Source organism: Eurosta solidaginis, chromosome 5 (assembly GCF_040869045.1).
Source record: "Eurosta solidaginis isolate ZX-2024a chromosome 5, ASM4086904v1, whole genome shotgun sequence".
Lineage (NCBI taxonomy): Eukaryota > Metazoa > Arthropoda > Insecta > Diptera > Tephritidae > Eurosta > Eurosta solidaginis.
Genome location: NC_090323.1, coordinates 167,553,377 through 167,567,296, shown reverse-complemented (window position 1 = coordinate 167,567,296; position 13,920 = coordinate 167,553,377). Strand labels below are relative to the sequence as shown.

Below are 13,920 nucleotides of genomic sequence, written 5' to 3'. Positions count from 1 at the left end.
GAACCACAGAGACGTCTCTTTACACAGGCTGAGAGGAGCGTACTGGCAATTGTATACAGATGGTTTTCGTATTTGAAAATATGAGCTTGGAAGGGCCAATCCAAATATCTGGGTAAGTTTTTGAGAAAACATGGAAAAGTGAATTGCGTCCTCGAGCTTGAGGAAAATTCTCACGAAGTATCATGTTCCATTAAGGGATGTTATGTCAGCTTGACTATGAGCGATGATGCGTTTGTTGAGTTTCTAATTATCTATTCATATACCAGATATTGTATCGCCCATTGAACCTTTTTTAACATTTTAATGCTTTCAAGCAAGAACTATCAAGCCTCGTTATTTTTCTCGCATGTGATAGGTTTTATTTATTTTATTATTTTTGCTAAGGAAGGAATAATTTCGTCCTGTGTTTGTAAGATTAGCATTCGGTATGAAGGTGCGGCTGTATTCCTTTTTCCTGTAGTCTCCAATGTTCATTCGTTCTATCATAGAAGCAGCAGAGATTCGATTCATTCCACTTAAAATTCTTTCTTTGAGACTAATTGTTAAACCATAAATAACTTATTCAGTACAGGGTTTATGTGTTTGAGGCTATTCCATAACTTGACCATTGCCATTTCGAAAAAATTCGGTATACGATGTGTGTAATATTTTGGACTCTGTCTTTGAATAATAAAAACTTTTTCGATAGTTATATACATATTTGTCTAAAGCATTTCGGGTGCTCACTATTATCTAGAGCAATAGCGCACTCGAGAGCTTCGGAAAACTATTCGGCGCTCACCTACATGTCATGTGATGTCGCTCAGCAGAGCAAGCAGTCAATCAGTTTTCGCGGTTACTTTAAGCAGTAAACATTTCTTACTTGAGTTCTATGCTTTATAATTCCGCTTGTAAACACATACTACTACAAAAACAAATTGCATCTGTATTGGAAGATTTCCGGGCAGTGTGCAACACTGATATAGAGCTTTTTTATCTGCTAAAAATCGGAAGTTTCAAACGTTACCAACACAACCATAATCAAATGCATGCCTTTGTGGATTGGTTTATTTTTGATACTTTTTTTCAATTCAACGTTTTTACATTTGTTTTTAATTTCATTGCTTAATAAGGTTGAGTGACATTTGACAAGAGCATTTAACTGAAAAATGCCAGGTTGCTCATATCAAATGCATATGTGAACATATGCACCTGCAAACGCAAAATGTGATGAAAACAAATACAGACGCTCACACAGATACGCACATACACATACCCAAACATAGGTGAGCGCTTAAAAATAAGCAGCAACAATGTAATAAAAATGCTATAAAAGGCGCAGACGAGGAATTAAATAAAATCAACGGAAAACGAAATTATATGAAAAGAGGGCAAATGAAAGTTGATACAAGCGTTAGGCGAAATTGAAAAAAAAACACAACAAATAAAAAAATAAGCAATTGCAAACGTGCAGATGGATACGCACACGTACAATTATTATTAAAATACCAACAAAAAAAAGCTGAATTCACTTGCTTTAAATGCTCACACAGCATTTGCAATCCGATGTATTGGTTATTCGTCGAAACAATATTTTGACATTTACTCATATTCGAGAGTATGCACACACTTACTCATATATATATGCACACATACAAAAACATACAAATATCATAGGGAAGTGACAACGCAAGAGATTCGTTTAAAAATGACGTGTTACCCATACACATTTGGTAATTGCTCTACATATACATATATAATAAGCACATATCTTAATTTATATTAAAACAGCCACATGTATGTATGCTTGTGCGTATGTCTTCATTAAAATTTGGTGCAAATACTGTTATTGAAGACATGCTTGTGCATATTAAATTCCAATGAATTTGCAATAAAAATATTTGATAGAATTTGTTTAATGTGCGCTTATGCATACGGAAGGTTACCTATGGTACACGCGAATATTAACATTAGGGTGTCTGTTGTGTAATTTTTCTTTATTTGGATGTATGTATAAACTACTCACTTACTTACTTTATTAGACCTTAACCTTTTAAACGGTTATAGCCGTCCAACAAGGCGTGCCGATCGCTTCTTCGTTCTGTTAACTGGTGCCAATTGGTAATATACAAAGGGAGTTTAAATGGGTTTCCTTCCATAGGAATGGGGCTGCCTTCCTCCTTCCTTCCTGGACTGAGTCCGAGAAAACTTTTAGTACTTGGCAAGAGGAAGGAGTCATTTTACAATATTATCCTTGCATCTAATTGCCTTTTTCCGTTTGATAGTCAAAAGTATTCTGGTAACACTATGTACATATTCAGTCTATGTGAGGTCTTTATTTACCGACCACTTCAACTTAATCTATTATGCTCAGTCCTTAATAAAAGATTTTCAGCTAGCGACATCACTTAAAGTAGTCGACGGACGCAAATATTCAATAGTTGGAAATATAGAAATTCAATATAAAGATAAGTTTCGACAGCTATATTGAGGCTCTGTAAATTAATTTTAGGAAAAGGGAAACGTTTAGGAGATAAAAAGATGAATAGAGGTGAATAAATAGTGAGGGAATATATACTGCAGGGGATGTAGTAAAAATTAAAGTCGCAGGTAAGGAGAAGGGATGTTTAAGAGGAAGACTTTGTGTTTGACAGACGGTGCAAGAGGAAGTCTAGTTAGGAGAGGGGGGCATGAAAGAATAGGATGTACCTCTGTGGAGATAGAGAGGATGAATTAAAAATAGTTGAACAAATGATAAGGGAAGGGAATAATTAAGAGAAGGGTAAGGGAGGGAGAAGTGAAGGGCAAGAATAAGAGAAATGGAAGAAGAAGGGAGAAGATGGATAAAGAAAATGGAAATTGTGATAGACGGAATTGGAAATGGAAATGAAAAAGTAAAGGGAAAGGGAAATTGAATGTTCAAATAACAAGTAAGATGTAAGGCCAAAATGAAAGAGAGAGGAAGAAAAGGGAAAGTGAAAGAAAAAGTTATATTGACTGTGAAAGAACAAGTCATGTAGAAAGGGAAACAGAAAGTTGGAGAAAAAAGATAAGGAAAGAGAAGAGACTAAGAAAAGATAAAGGGAAACGGAAAGTAAAACTGACGGCGTCGGTGTAAGTGAAGGGGAGGAGATGGGAGAGATATGTAAAATGTTCATATAGATCATAATCTTAGAATCTTTGAAATAATGGGCAGAATGACCCTTCTTCCACTGATACACTTTAAAAGTTTGTTCAGATCGTGTCGTTTTGGGAGCTTGCAGAGATAACTTCTTTACTGAGACCAGTGCATCACGGAACTTTGTTCGGATGACTTAAAAAAGACTCTGGATTACTTTCGGGACTACCACGGAGACCACTTCCATATTATTTTGTAATTTTTATGCGAATAGTTTCCGAACTCTTTCCGCACTATCTCCGAACTATTTTGTGATTTTTGTGGAGACCAATAGTAAATATATTCGATATTATTTGGAACTGTTTTGGTACTATATCCTTAACATTCCGGTAATCCTTCGCTACTACTTCCGAATAACTACAGGTTCAGTTCGGTTATAATTTCTGACCATCGGGGGTACATTTCCGAAATATTAAGGAATAGTTTGCGATCACGTTTTGGAGAAAATTCCAGAATATTATGGTACTACCTGCATATAATTTTGAGATCGCATCGAGGCTTCTTCAAGATTTCGGGATGCGGCTTTTGCGAAAGTTTGGCCAACATAACGGAATCATTGTGGTACTATAATATAGTTTCGAGACTATTTCGTGATGATTTTAAGACTATCTCTGATAACTTTCGGAGTGGTTTTCAGAATTCGGTGATATTTTGGTGTAGTTAAGGATTCAATGTAAGTCTGTGATTTTGAGATAAATTTCGTCTTTTATTTTTATTTTTTTTATATTGACAATATAAAGGGGGAACTATTCTCCGAAGAAGCCGTAGCCTAATTCGTTACCACTTTGTAGTATCACAAAATATTTGTATAAACAAGAATATTAAAAATAAGATTATCAAATCAATTAAAAATTACAACAAGCTCTCGACATGTATAAACTTGACAATTATGAATAAGCAACGCTATAAAATAACAAACACCCTAATGTACTAGCACTTGGTTGCGCGTGTGCCAAATTGCTAGCGAATGCGCAATTCAATGTGCTTAACTTAAATTGATAGCGAGGCTTATGTGAAAAAAAAAAAACAATTTAATGTTCTATGATAAATTTGCAGGTTCTACACCTATAAATAAAATTTCAATGAACGTTATTTAAATTTTAAAAATAACTTCCTTTTAATACTAAAATTGCATGCGAAAAATGTAAGGAATATACAAATACACAAAAACTACAATAACAACAATTATAACTTGCTACGACAAATAATTAACGTTTTTTTTTAACTTTTCAATAAATAATTTACATTTATTGCTTTTGCTTAATATATTTACCGTTTCATATTCGGGCGCCGTTGTAAACTGCATTTGTAAAGGAAAAATTTTATAGAAAGAATTTAAAATTTAATGAAAGCAATTTTTGTATAGTTCAAGTTTTTGCAAGTTTAATAAAAGAATTTATAAGGAGATTCGCGTTGTTTTGCAAGGTGCACGAATTGCATGGATTGTTTATATCTAACGACAAAATATGCAAAACTACGAGAGCACCCCTTTGCAAAGTTAAACCATGCATCAATACGAAGCATCGAAGAATTTACACATAAAATAACAAATATATGACAAAGAAATATGAAAAAATTGTGTTAGCAATATCAGAGCAACGAGAAGAATAACTTTGAAGCAAGGTTGATTTTAATTTCCTACACTTCGATGCACGAAAATATAAATAGGTTTGAGCATAGTATAAATGGCAAGGATTGCATATAATTTTTTTGTTTATTTTGTTGTTGTGACTTTACAATCCGTGCAATCCATGCTTTCCGTGCACCGTTTGCTACAATATGCGAACACCCCTAAGGTAGTTTAAAACTAAATAGATCAGATCTGTTTTTTGTGTCTAATTTGAGCTATGAAATATTTTGGATAACTTGTTGCGCGAGTGTGAAATTGTTGCTTTTATAATAATTAACACTAGTATGTAACCCCCCCATAATCGGGTAACAACGAAACGTCTTGCCTTTCTTCGCTATGAAACTACCAAATCGTTTATGTTAATCGGCCATTAAAAAATGAAAATGTAAATATCTATGTATGTAAGTACATGTGATTTTGTGCTAATTAGAATTTGACTCTACAAAAACAATGCAAGGGTAAATAAGCAAACCTTAAACACTAACATATAATGAACAAATTAACCAATTTAAATTTTTATAATTTTGTGCAAACATGCTCTTGAAAGGCTTTCATTTGATATATATTTCATTTATGTACGTATTTTAGTTTAGCCTAGCTAAGCGCCGTGTTTTATAATCTTAATATATAAAAAACACGTGTCACTATGTTTGAGGCCAATGGAATGCTAAACTACTGAAATGCTTTTGAATTTGTTTTGCACCCTGTGTGTAGTTTGCTCCAACTTGAAATATAGGATAGGTTATATCTCACTTTATAGTCGGAATATTATTTTATTGCAAATTTTTTATTTGTTTATACGTAATAATAAAATGTTGCATATACGCACCGGCACTAACATTTTCAGGGGTACGGATATACTTCCGTGTAATTGGTTGGTGTTTAATTAAACAACGTGCTTATCAATAAAAAATATTATAGGGAATGATATCAAGTAGAGCACATCTCCAGGCCCACCGAGAGGGTGGGGAGTTTCTGATGGGGCGCGCGATTTAGAGGTACTATGACATTTTTTTAATTCAGGAGTGTCTTTAGTTGTTCCATGTGCAATTTTTAAGCCGAATTTCAAAAGCAACGAAAATCTGCATTTTGTTTTAATATTATAGTGAAATGTGAAAAATAAAATCTATATATATATACTAGCAGACCCGGCGGACGCTGTTCTGCCCTAAATTTGACCTATCTACATACATTTTAATAAGCTTTTCCGTCTAACTCTGGCCTACCCCTCTACACTTTTTCCTAATATTTTTATTCACTCCTCCCTCCGTCTTTTTCGCTTCATCTCTATCTTCGTCTTATTCTATTTCTTTCTCAGTCTCCTTTTCTCTTTTCTCTTCTCTCAAGTTTTTCTCCTTCTTCTTCATCTCTTATAGCCAGTCCCAGAGGGTGGTATCTATTTTGTTCCAGTCCCATTCCGAGTCTCAGTCCCAGTCCCATTCCGAGTCTCAGTCCCAGTCCTAATCCTATTCCCAGTCCCAGTCCGTCTCTGGTATACTTCCCGGAAAAAAGCATCGTAAATAATAATATAGGCAAATTTATATACGAAATTTCAGGCAAATCGAATAGGACGTATGTAAATAGGTATGCGGGTATTATTAATTCTTGTCTTTATTTCGGCTTCGCATGCATATTTATCAGTTTTGTCAGGCTGATGCGACTAAATCGAATATCACAATGACCTTTGGAGCTCTCAGCAACAGCTTTCATTTGATACCCACAATGCACACACATTTTAGGGGTATCCGGGTCCACGTTTTGGGCTATATCTCGAGAGCCTAGCCTCCCAGTTGTCTGAAAATTATCCTGTACTATAGCACTCATCAACAGCTTTCATTTGATATCCATATTGTATAAACACATTCTAGGGGTACCCGGCTCCACGTTTTGGGCTATAACTCGAGACCCTAGCCTCGCATTTATGAAAATTATCCTGTACTATAGCACTCATCAACAGTTTCCATTTGATATCCATATTGTATAAACACATTCTAGGGGTACCCGGGTCCACGTTTTGGGCTATATCTCGAGATCCTAGCCTCACAGTTGTATGAAAATTATCCTGTACTGTAGCACTCATCAACAGCTTTCATTTGATATCCGTATTGTACAAACTCATTCTAGGTGTACCCGGGTCCACGTTTTGGGCTATATCTCGAGACCCTAGCCTCCCAGTTGTATGAAAATTATCCTATACTATAGCACTCATCAACAGATTTCATTTGATATCCATATTGTATAAACTCATTCTAGGGGTACCCGGGTCCACCTTTTGGGCTCTATCTCGAAACCCTAGCCTCCCAGTTATATGAAAATTATCCTGTACTATAGCACTCATCAACAGTTTTCATTTGATATCCATATTGTATAAACACATTCTAGGGGTACCCAGGTCCACGTTTTGGCCTATATCTCGAGACCCTAGCCTCCCAGTTGTTTGAAAATTATCCTGTACTATAGAACTCATCAACAGCTTTCATTTGATATCCATATTGTATAAACACATTCTAGGGGTACCCGGGTCCACGTTTTGGGCTATATCTCGAGACCCTAGCCTTCCAGTTGTATGAAGATTATCCTGTATTATAGCACTCATCAACAGCTTTCATTTAATATCCATAATGTATAAACTCACCCGGGTCCACATTTTGGGCTATATCTCGAGACCCAAGCCTCCCAGTTTAATGAAAATTATCCTGTACTATAGCACTCATCAACAGCTTTCATTTTATATCCATATTGTACAAACACATTCTAGGGGTACCCGGGTCCACGTTTTGGCCTATATCTCGAGACCCTAGTCACCCAGGGGTATGAAAATTATCCTGTACTATAGCACTCATCAACAGCTTTCATCTGATATCCATATTGTATAAACACATTATAGGGGTACCCGGGCCCACGTTTTGATCTCAAGACCCTAGGCACGTAGCGAAAAAACGGTAGACGTTGGCCGATTCTCAGATCTACCCAATACGCTCACAAAATTTAATGAGAATCGGTTCAGCCGTTTCGGAGGAGTAAAGCCTCTAAAACCGTGACAGAAGAATTTGATATATGTATTAGAAAAAGAAAATGTGTGTTAGTTGGTCGCGGGTGTTTGAAGAGATGCGTCGGTCGATTTTGTTCAAACTATCACACAAGTTGCGTAAACCCAACGCGGTGGTTACTACATAGGTTTGGTTGCGATCGACGTACAGCGTCTCGAGATATAGGCCGAAACGTGGACGCGAGTACCCCTAGAATGTGTTTATAGAATATGGATAACAAATGAAAGCTGTTGATGAGTTCTTACCCTCTAATTCTCATACCCCTGGGTGACCAGGGTCTCGAGATGTAGGCCAAAACGTGGGCTAGTGAATGCTTAGACAGTGTTTATACAATATGGATATCAAATGAAAGCTGTTGCTGGGTGGTTTATCCAGAGACGGACTGGGACTGAGATTCGGAGTGGCACTGGGACTGGGACTGGAATAAAATAAATACCACCCTCTGGGACAGGCAATAAGGGATGCAGAAGAATGAGAAGGAATTGAGAGAAGAGAAAAGAAAGAATGAGATTGAGAAAGAGATAGAATGAGACGAAGATGGAGATAGATGAAGCGAAAAAGACGGAGGGAGGAATGAATAAAAGGATTAGGAAAAGAAGAGGGGGGAGGGCAGAGTCAGACGGAAAAAGCTTATTAAAATGTATGCAGATAGGCAAAATTTAGGACAGGACAACGTCTGCCGGGTCTTCTAGTAATACTATAGAAGATAACAAAGTTTTGTTAAATTTTGTACGAGGCAAAGTTTGTTAGTTGTTGAGTTATGCGAGAATGTTATTGTTATTGTTGCTGGGTTTGTTTTGTTTGATTGGTTTGTTGTGTTATTGTAAGTATGAGGCAGGGTGCGGTAGCAAAGGAATATCTTTTTCTATTTCATAAGATGGGGTGATTAATATGATATATTAAAGTTATTAACAAACGTATTCATCCACAAAATTGATTATTGACATAACAGGAAAATACACCAAACCCTATTTTTTCTCTTCTTAGGATGTTACGCTGAAAATAAGATTCTTAAAAACGTGGACAATTGCAATTGAAATAACGAAAGTTGGTATATGATATTTCTCCATTGACCATGGAAATACCTTCCTAAATGTGGACATTATTTAAAAAAAAAATTAAATGGTTTTTCTGTTTGGTTTGGCGGCCGCCGTGGTGTGGTGGTAGCGTGCTCCGCCTACCACACCGATGATCCTGGGTTCACCTCCCGGTCAAAGCAACAGGAAAGTTTTAGAAAAAACTTTTTTCAATTAGAAGAAAATTTTTCTAACGGGTTTGGTTATTGGATTAAACAAAAAACATATGAGCTTCGATAACTTATGTTTTTATATTTTATATACATATGTAGGTACATATGTATGTGTCTCAATTTTTGTGCAAAACCATAAAGAAACCTATTCACAATAAATAATAGGACAGTCCGGGAATTAGTTTTTCAGATCCCGAAATTCCGGTAAGACAAACTTCCGGCGAATGACCATCCTTAGTCCGCCTAGAGACAGCGCATTTTTTTAATGCAATGCGCCATTGCTCACACCACGGCGATTCATATTATGAAAGAGATACGCCCCAGTGAGTATCCCTTAAGCACGATGATCAATATGGGGGACGCATAGCATTCAAGAAACCGGCAAATACCTTTATAAGTGGCAATGTATATCTCTTTATCTTTATCCCAAGTGTTGTCGGCAAGAGATTTGAAGATTCTGCTATGGCTTTGGATTTTAAGTACAACTGCGGATGCACGCTCGCCAGAAAACCGGAGATATACTCATACTGCTTTATTCTATTGCCTAGGCGAAGGCTGCTCTCAGTGAAAAAATGTAGGAGCCTGGTGAACAAGTCATCGTGCTCACGGAGCAGACTACTTTGTATCTCTGCTATGCACACACTTTCTTTCAGAGAAGAGCTCGTGGCGACCTTAGCCTGCTGTCGATAACGACAACACCAATTCTTTTTTTTTATGTTCTTATATCAGAAAATAGCCAATTGAATGGGAAACGTAAAGCAAACAGCAGAACATTTTTATTTTTATGCTTTCTTAACTTTGAAGAGCTACATTCATACAAGAAATATTTTTCTTTCAAATGTTGCGCAGTTGTCCTTAAAGAGCAATCTTGAAATAAATGTTTAGCTTTTTGTATTTTTTTGACATTCAAGAGAATCTCTTTTAATTGAAAATAATTAAAATGAACAATTTTTTGTAACAAATTTTTTTCAAAAAATAATTTCGTATACAGAAGAAATGCATAAAGACAGGAAAAGAAAATATTTGATTGGTATATAGTAAAACAACTTGTAAAAGTGTGGCAACACACAGAACCAAATTCTTTTGCTGCTTTGTTTATTCAGTCTAGAGAAAAAAATGTTTACGCAATGAAAACTATTTCTATGTATATGGCGAGTAGGGCGATGAAATGAATTTTTCCTAAAAGTAAGTTTTCACTAGCACACAAACTAAAAGAAAAAAACCACAATATAAATAGGAAAGTCGAAGTAAAGAAAAAATGCAATTTTAATAAAGAACGTAATTAATAATTTCACAGTTTGCTTTGAAATGTAAGCGAAATGTGAACAAATTATTTGTTTATAATGCAACTAAAAATCTAATTTTGTTGATGAACGTAAGAGTTTACTGAGAAATTCAACAAAACTAAAAATCTCTAAATTTCTTTTTTTTTTTTTCAAACAAAACAAGTAAGGAGGTCTACAAGCTGGAATAGCAAAATTTTTGTTAAATGTAAATTCAATATAAAAAAATTAAATGTATAATATGAATTACCAAATATTTTTGTTTTTAAATACTACCCATTAAAGTGATTCGCAATACTAACAAAAAAACAACAAAAAAAAAAAAAAAACCAAAAAAAAAATAAAAAAACGCGAATCTTTTCGAACCATGAAACCAGTACATTGCATACTATATAACCCTAACTATAAAAATAAATTAATCAAGTTTTGAGGAAATGTATGGAAAATGAGCTAAAGGTAAAAAAGTGGTTTTTCCCATACATAAATTTGTTTTATTTGCTATAACTTTTTTGTTTAAGACTTTATGAAAAAATACTCATATAAAAAAACGTCATGTAATGAGACTTAAAATCGATCCCCATCAAAGTTTTTGTGTTATTAACTAATATTTTTTTCATTTCCCTAAGTCCACTGAAAGCCAAATCCAGACCACTGAGGGGCGGTGCCACGTCCATTTTTTATACTCAGCTGAGCAGAGCTCACAGAGTATATTAACTTTGTTCGTATAACGGTAATCCGTAACGGCATAAACTAATCGAGATAGATATAGACTTCTATATATCAAAATGATCTGGGTGAAAAAAGAAATTCGTTTAGCAATGTCCGTCCGTCTGTAAACACGATAACTTGAGTAAATTTTGAGGTATCTTGGTGAAATTTGGTATGTAGGTTCCTGGGGCTCATCTCAGATATCGGACTATAACCACGCCCACTTTTTCGATATCGAAAATTTCGAAAAACCGGTGGGAAATGAAATACCATTGATATAAAGCTCTTTTTTGCAAAGATAAAACTTATTTTATTCGCCCATGTCCCTTTTAAAAATCTTTTATATAAAAGTGTGTGTGGTCCTTAACCGATTTCGTTAATTTTTTTCAAAGCATTCCCTATAGTAAAGGCAACCTCTCTGTCGAAGTTTGTTACGATATGTTTAAAAATTTTCGATTTATGATTAATAATATTTGTAAAATTGATTTTATCACAAGTGCGCGGTGCCACGCCCATTTTAAATTTTTTTTTTCAAATTTTTATCAAGAGTCTCAATATCAGTCCACTCGACAAATTTCAACATTCCAGGTCTATTATTTACTAAATAATCAGGCCACCGTGGTGTGATGGTAGCGTGCTCCGCCTATCACACCGTATGCCGTGGGTTCAACTCCCGGGCAAAGCAACATCAAAATTTTAGAAATAAAATTTTTCAATTAGAAGAAAATTTTTCTAAGCGGGGTCGCCCCTCGGCAGTGTCTGGCAAGCGCTCCGATTGTATTTCTGCCATGAAAAGCTCTCAGTGAAAACTCATCTGCCTTGCAGATGCCGTTCGGAGTCGGCATAAAACATGTAGGTCCCGTCCGGCCAATTTGTAGGGAAAAATCAAGAGGAGCACGACGCAAATTGGAAGAGAAGCTCGGCCTTAGATCTCTTCGGAGGTTATCGCGCCTTACATTTATTTATTTTTTAATCAGGTTTTTTGTGTTTTCCAAAATGTTATATATGTAAAAAGTGTACGTGGTTATCATCCGATTTCGCTCATTTTCAATACCAATCTATTCTGAGTCCAGTTAAGCTCGTGCACCAAATTTGGTGAAGATATATCAATACTTACTCAAGTTATCGTGTTAATGGTCGGACGGACGGACAATCACATTTTTTTTCGATACTGATGATTTTGATATATGGAAGTCTATATCTATCTCGATTCCTTTATACTTGTACAACCAATAGTTATACAATCAAAGTTATAATACCCTGTATACAAGTACAGCTGGGTATAAAAATTATTTTATTTCCAAAGAATTTTTATTAAAAATTTGCTGGTAAGTGAGTTAATATTTGATAGTTATTGAATTAAGGAAATATTTATGATATTGCTAAAGGAGAGTATACTTGGTGTTTTTAGTAGATGAAGAGTAGTGAGGGTAGATTGGAGTATATGAGTTTGGGCGCGTATAGTTAATTTGATTATTCTTTAGGTGAATAATGTTTACAAAAGTATATATGTATGTAGCAACTAAGCTTATAATTAAAGTTGATAAATATTTATAATTACAAGCTCATATTGCTTTATACAATTTTTTTTTGTTATGGGTATACGAGAAAAATTACAAAGTTTACAAACGGCGATGATTTTATAGATATAATAGTGAACAGCGAAAGAATTGCTTATTAAGCACTGCTAAAAATACAGTGTTGCTAAGCTGTTAAAGCGCGCCTGTAAATATTCCACACATATAGGATTAAATAAAATAATTTAAAAAAAATGTTTAAGTTAAACGGTTTTATTGAAAACAATACGTACATGAAATAATAATAATACTAAAAGCTAGAAAATAATTACGTAGGTCCTAGGTTCTAGTCATCACACTCCTCATCAATCTAGGGCGTTGATCATACAATTAAATAAAAGCGTTGGATTTTTTTTCATAGGTCGCTTTCTACTCTTGTATGTATTATGTGTTTCAAACATGAGCCAAATTCAAAGGCGTTGCGAAAACATGGTTGGATTCGCAACAGGTGTTTCAGTCTTGGCAGGAATTCGTATCGAATTTCACGAAAGATTTTCCAAAGTCGATAATGTCGGCGCAAGTGCACCGCGAAATGGCACAACGCAAACATCAACCAAAAGAAACATTGGAAGAATTTTATTACGCAATGCTGAGACGAGGTAAAATGGATAAAGAATCCATAAATTCCTATATTATATCGGGGATTAACGATACTAACTTGCCGCGCACGTTATTCGCGATGAAGTTACCAACATGTAATGATCTGCTACATTCTCTAAAAGCTATGGCCGTCATGCCGACACAGAGCTTTACAAGATCTACTGCATGATACGATAAAGGTAGTGGTGATCAAACGCAGAAAACGATGCCAGACAAGAAACCCATCAAATGCTACAACTGCAACGAGTTGGGACACATTTCGTCCAAATGCACACAACCACAGCGGAAGCCGAGATGCAGCAAATGCAACAAAAGTGGTCACGATGCAAAATCATGTAAGGTTGACAAAGTAACAGTAGCGGAGGTGCAAAGCGAAGCGAAGTGTGTACAAAACCCTTTCATGAAAACGGTCGAGTGGAATGGCAACCGATACAAGGCGGATATCGACACAGGTAGTGATGTGACACTAATTGCACTGTCCAAAGTTCCACCAGGGCTGCAGCGTACAACTTCAGTAAAACGGCTTACAGGTTTCGGAGGTGCGGTTATCAGCAGCACAGATGCTATCAACGCAAAGATTATCGTCGATGGAATTACGATCTTGACCACCTGTCAGATCGTTCCAGATAAGTTTATGATATTCGATATTCTTTTGGGTAGAGATGT

The 13,920-nt window shown here is 35.5% G+C and overlaps 1 protein-coding gene across 17 annotated transcripts in view; it reads right to left on the bottom strand.

Annotated features, from left to right (window-relative positions):
* Nucleotides 1–13,920, bottom strand: part of LOC137233656 (collagen alpha-1(XV) chain-like) — a 1,316,768-nt gene that overhangs the window by 55,143 nt on the left and 1,247,705 nt on the right. For all 17 annotated transcript variants that reach the window (XM_067756874.1, XM_067756865.1, XM_067756879.1 and 14 more), the window contains one exon: nucleotides 4,431–4,457. In XM_067756874.1, the coding sequence (XP_067612975.1) occupies nucleotides 4,431–4,457 (27 nt within the window). The remainder of the gene's footprint in view (nucleotides 1–4,430; nucleotides 4,458–13,920) is intronic.